Genomic DNA, 6,303 nt, shown 5'->3' on the forward strand with positions numbered 1-6,303 from the left:
AAGCACATACCATCGTTACACAGTCTGTCTTGGATGGTTACAGCGTTATGGCTAATAATCCGATCTTTTTTAACAATATCAATTAGTCTACATTTGCACTTCCGGGATCTGAAACACCACCCACAGCGTGACGTCTTTGAAGCTGAAAATGCGTGCATCCACCACGACACGGTTTGCGTGGCCATCTCACGGAATTTGGACTCATTGGCTTTCAGTGGAGACTGTTTCCGTGCTCCTTTTCACGTAATTTTAACACATTACGTGAAAGGAGCACGGAATCTGGTACTAGGTGTTCGTGGTCATTTCACGCATTTCTGTGAGATCAGGTTGGCTACACACGCTAGGCTTGGGCATGCATGCATACCAAATAGGCCTGCACGTGAATTCACATCAACAGCACATACATTTCTCTATAATATATGATAATGTAGTACACATAATAAACTGCACACACTATGTTACGACTGCCAAACAATTGTCCACTCACACCTCAGCTTCTAAGGACTTTGAAGCCACACAAGCTGTAAATTTAAAAGGATAATGCATTTATTCATCTTACAAAATGGCCCAACAGAAAGCTAAACTAAGACACATACATTGCTGAGGTCGAGGCCGTGTCTTCTCTCTTCTCCCTGGCCTTGATACACCAGCTGACACCTGCCCAAGCAATCAACTAAACACACACAATCAATAACCATTGACCCTCACAGAAAGGAGTGACAGGGAGAACAACACCATGGCAGAACAGTTCATGTAAGGTTGTTACAATACACAGCAGATTGACTTATATACACAGCAATAAGCATGTTTGAAAACATGCAATGCTTCGTGGGAAATGAAAATCTTGAAATCTCAAGTATTCACAGTCCACAAAGTAGTTCAGGAGGCAGACAGGTTGCAGTTCCTGAGGTAGTCTGCTTTTAGAGACGCTTCAGTGGGAATTGTTGATCAAAGGGATTAGCCAAATTAGATGCAAAAATATTGTGCTCGTCTTCCCGCAGGCGACGTTGAGCTACGGTATGTTTGAGAACAAGATTAACAGCATCGAACTGAAAGGAGCCTTCTCCAAAGAGGACGACCCCTCCAGGTAACACCTCTCTCCTTACATCCTCAAGGTTGTCCCCTCCATTTGCTGGATTATTAGCTAGGTGTGATAGTGCCATTAAAGAAATACACCAAACATTCTAAAAAGGTAGGGTAGGTCAATTGGAGAACAAGTCAGAGTAAGCTAGATTTCGATAGTGTCCAACTGAATCAAATTCTCCATTCAGATCTCTCTCCAAAGCCCCCAAAAACGTGACTAGCTTGGTAGGTTAAAGCAATATTTCTGACTCGCCTTGTGGAAGACAGACAGACAGAAGTCATGTGCACAAGACAGGAGTCATGTGCAAATAAATTGGAAATTAATTGTTGTTATTGCTTCAACACACCGGATGCAATGGTTAAATGCAAAAGTTAGCTTGCTGAGGCAGTTTGTATGCCCTTCTTGCGTTGGACAAACCAAGATACAGCTATGGGAGCTGCTAAACACTCGTTTGGAATGTAATGGTCAATGTTTCACCATCTGCCCAGTTTTGGCATGCGCCCGCTGCCTACACCGGGAGAGGATGTGAGTTGGAACCAAAATCCTGATTTACATCTGGACACAATCTCAAAAATGAACCTACAGTCTGTACAAACCCACCAAACCCTTAAAACAATTCAGAACAATGACACTTGTAAGAGTAGATAAACATTACAAATTGCAATACTCAAGTTCATAAGAAATAATAACGCACAAAATTAATTGAATCAATTATTAAACAAGTTGGAAGTGGAAGAGACACGATCGATCAAATTAGTTTTATCTCCAAGTATGATTTGAAATGTCGCGTGTTATTCAGAGTGATAAAATGGGTTGTTTTCTTCTCCAATATTTAGTCTGTATATGTGTTCCTCATTATATTGTATTTGTGGAGGATATGAGGTGTTGTTTGTCTTCTATAACAGGAGGGACAGGTGTTCTCTTGGTAGCCATGTTTGTTGTGGTGTCCTGTTCTATTGCCAGCTGGTGCTCACTGAGTCGCTACATGGTCACTATTATCCTATGTGTAGGACATTATTTTAATATCTTTGATCCAGTTTCTCCAGAATTGTCAAAGTTTCCGGTGTTCTGCTCTCTGGGCAGGGATGGTTGTGGAGGTATGCCTTATTGTCCAGACTGTCTTGGTCGCTAGTGGGAGTTGGCTCCATGGTTGCTCACTGTTCAATGGACAGCTTCAGGGGTTAGGAGCCAAGCACAAGCTCTGGTGACTAGGTTATGGTTCTCTCTCTCTCTCTCTCTCTCTCTTCTCTCTCTCTCTCTCTCTCTCTCTCTCTCTCTTCTCTCTCTCTCTCTCTCTCTCTCTCTCTCTCTCTCTCTCTCTCTCTCTCTCTCTCTCTCTCTCTCTCTCTCTCTCTCTCTCTCTCTCTCTCTCTCGCAGAGCAGAGGGCTAAGAGCTATCTGATGTAGCCATGTGTAGCAGCAGAGGCATCTGTCTCCCCCTCTCTTGTACTCCAGTGTGTTCCTGTAACAAATCCCTGAAAAGCCTCAGAACAAACGCTGTGTGGTCGCCACTCGCACGCCCACAATCTCTGCCGATGGCGTTCGGTTCATGCGTTTCATGACATGACTGCAACTTAGAGGTCAAACGTTCATCACAGGGTCGCAAGCCAACCCGGGATCAGAAAAAAAGTGTCCTTTATGTTTTCTTTATCAGAGCTCACTTATGCAGAGTTTAAAACCATTCATTTTGTTCTTCACTGTCCTCAAAGTGAAATGTCTTGACTCTTACTGAATCTCTTCACTGTTATTTTTTTTTTACACATTTCTGTATTTTGTTTGTGTATCAAAGCCAATGCCGCACTCACACCCAGGTGACTAACTGGGCGGCTCCACATAAAGGACCCAGGGTGGGGATGTTGAAAGCTGTTTCATTGTAGAAGTTTGTAGTTGATGATGCATGGTGCTGGTGCTCCATGCAGGAGATCTCTCCTGAGAGAATGCCGTGTGGAGACGGCTGGTTTAACCTGTGCACACTGATTACTCAATGTGAAACAGGTGTGCAGCCTCTCCCCAGCCCTAGAGTCCAATCAATCAGACTCGGGCCGAGCTGAACTGACTGCTTAAACCAGCCGTCATCCACACACACTCCACTGTACTTTGGTTTGATGTTGCAGTCTCTCTTGAAATATTTATTTTAACATCTAGTTAAATAAAAGTTGAATGCTGTCAATAATCAATAATACTGTAGGCCCCCACCACTCACAATACACACGCAGTACTTCTGTAAGTACTCAGATAATATAAATGGTTAAAGTATTTTGGCTAAAGCCTGCAATACATAAAACATTATTTCATATTGAACCACTTTAACAGAGAAATGTTCTCTTCTCTGCTTTGGAAAATGTATTTTAAAAGCAAGCTATTGATGATGACTTTGGCTGTTCAGTGGCCACACAATAAGGATTTCCACAAATACTCATTCAAAAGCGTGCTCAGGTGCTTTAAGAGAAACTCTCAACAAACTCCTTTGTTGATTATTATTCTTTATTATATATTAACAAATGAGCCGCTAGCTGCCCCCCCCCCCCCACACACACACACACACACACAAACACACATGCTGCAAGCAGGCACATACACAGAGAAGAGAAAGGAAAACATGTGGACAAGCACACACGCAAAAAGTGAACCTTTGTTCACTATTTTGGAGATGCTTTAACCAAAGCAAAAACAAATGAAGCCACATATTCCGTAAACCACAAAGACATCATTTTGTCTTCAATTCCGACTTAATCCGGGGGGGCTTCATTCAGACCTTTGAAACCTATAATTATTAGGGGCAAGTTATGAACCAATCAGTGACCATTTCTAAACATGTCCTTATTGGTCAAGTTAAATATGTCTTTCAATTTTATTACTTTACTTGAAAAGAAAATGTCAGAAACAAAGAGATTCTATTTCTCTACATTGCATTACAATGCCATAATTCCTTTTTTAATTTATCCTTGCCTTGGCCTTTATGCTTATATTATATACTCATATATGTTATGATCACAAATCCTGTTTATGTGACGATAGCACTCCGCAAGCATGTAAATATTTAAATGTAATTTAATCAAACATTTCTAAGGACAAATGCATACAATAACTTGCATACAATGCATACAATAACAAAAGGAAAAGACATGGACACACACACACACACACACACACACACACACACACACACACACACACACACACACACACACACACACACACACACACACACACACAGAGAAATCAGTTTGGTCATTGTTGAATACCACTTAACTGCTTTGTACTGGCAGGACCCTGAAGTTGATTTTGCTTTTAGTTTTTGTTCTAAAGAAGTTCTAGGAAGGAGGGGGGGACATGCTGTCCCCATGGTTACAACCAATGGCAACTTTATTGATTTGTGGTTCACCACCGCTTTTAAAAACAAATACTTGGGGGGAACCATACCACATTTCTGCACTGGAAACAAGATCTCCACTTAGCTCAAAGGCAGGCCCCCCTATGTCAGGGTGTTCTGGGTAATTTAAGCTGGTCATATAACAACATATTTTACTAAATATATCCTACTCCCTGTACATTTATTGTCTACACTTTATACACCTTTTGTGTTCAATAGTCCCGAATTTCTGTGACAAAAAAACGTATCGAAGATCACAGGAAAAGGTGAGTACGCACCAGCCTTGATTCTTTAATGTTTGTGTCATTTATTAAGACAGTTCTTTCTTTCTTCTCCAGGTTCAAGACTGTACACTGTAGGCTGTACCCCTTCACCAGTTGGTGTCCATGAATCACGGCAAAGGACTACATTTCCCACAAAACCCCTGGTCACAGTACCACCGCTTACCTTGTTAAATACCTTCTCTTGTACCATGCCAGCACTTTCTGTAAAAAATGTACCAGAAATTTATTAATTTTTTGTGCCGAGCTAATTTCTCCAATAGAAGAACTTGAACTGTCAGTATTAAAATTGCTGTGGATGACGTGTTAATATTTAAGAATGATAGCATTTTATTGGGCCGATGAATGTACTAAGTACAACACTGGACAGCTTGTATTGTAAATGTATTGTAAATATGGTATTGAAAAGCTGTTATACATCGACCCAGTTATACATCGACTAGTATGTTGACAGTTGGTCGTTCAGAAGCGAGAGCTATGATGAAAAGTACATTTTCTGTTTCCTGTGTATGGGGACTGAAGACAAACCAACATTCTGAGGTCACCTGCCGCCCCTCCTGGGTGGTATCCATAGCAACAGGAGGCGCCATAGTTCTCTTCATGGGAAATATGTATAGTAAATCCTACACCAACTTCTGATGCAATTAAGACCACCTCTTCCTTCCTGCTTTCAGTGTACAATATTTCCCCTGAGACAAAGCTCTGTGTAGAGTCTTAAATTATAGAAGTTCCGAGAGCTTTTTCTCTAAAAGGTAGACTCAAAGAAAGCTGTTTCAAAAACCTCTTCATAAAGGCGCCTTTAGGGAAAATAACTTGAGCTTGTTAGTGAACCCCCCAGCCTCAGTGGTTCCATCATCTCCAGCTAGTTGCCTAACTAAGGAACTTGTTAAAGGTTCAGGGTTTTCACAGCAGTACAAGAAAAAAAATGAATTGTGTAACTGTAGCTCATGTTACTCCAGTCAAGCAAATAAATGAATAAGACCACTTTTGTATTATGTCATTTCCTTTCTATTTGGCATTCTTTTATAATAAATAAATAAATAAATATATATATATATATATACATGCATATTTTTATCCTATTTTCTATCCTATTTACTTTTTTACCTTATTGCCATTAACACACATTTACTGGTAACTGACCTTGCAAAACTAAATCCCATTGGGATTTGGCCTCGAAAATATATGTTGAAATACATGCACACGATGAAATATGAGTGTTTTGTGCTTGTGGATTCTCAAGGTGTGCAGTCTGCTCCATGACTCACCAGAACCTGGCACTTTAGGATTCTACAAGTCGCGCCTTTGTGTTCCTTTCACTCGTCCTATCACACCTTCACCTTCTCATGCTCCCTACCTCCTGCTGTCTCCGGGGACCGCCCCTCTCTGCTCCTTCCTTCTCCTCCTTCCTTCCCTTCATCTCTCCGCTTGCCCTCTCTCTGCTCGGGTCCTGAGTCGTCTCGTCTGCTCTCCTCCTCTCTTCTCCTCTCCTCTCTCCTGTCATCTTCTCTCCTCTCATCTCCTCTCTCTCTCCTCCTCACCTCTCCTCTCTCAATTCCTCTCCT

At 41.4% G+C, this 6,303-nt stretch overlaps 1 protein-coding gene across 1 annotated transcript in view; it reads left to right on the forward strand.

The window, feature by feature from the left end:
* mfng (MFNG O-fucosylpeptide 3-beta-N-acetylglucosaminyltransferase) overlaps positions 1-5,688 on the forward strand; it is a 23,024-nt gene extending 17,336 nt beyond the window's left edge. Inside the window, 2 exon segments of the mRNA XM_084465226.1 lie at positions 1,002-1,087; positions 4,796-5,688. Of these exon segments, the coding sequence (XP_084321352.1) occupies positions 1,002-1,087; positions 4,796-4,847 (138 nt within the window). The 3' untranslated portion in view covers positions 4,848-5,688.
* Positions 5,689-6,303: the final 615 nt, after the last annotated feature.

Source organism: Micromesistius poutassou (assembly GCF_964030765.1).
Source record: "Micromesistius poutassou genome assembly, chromosome: 3".
NCBI classification, from domain to species: domain Eukaryota; kingdom Metazoa; phylum Chordata; class Actinopteri; order Gadiformes; family Gadidae; genus Micromesistius; species Micromesistius poutassou.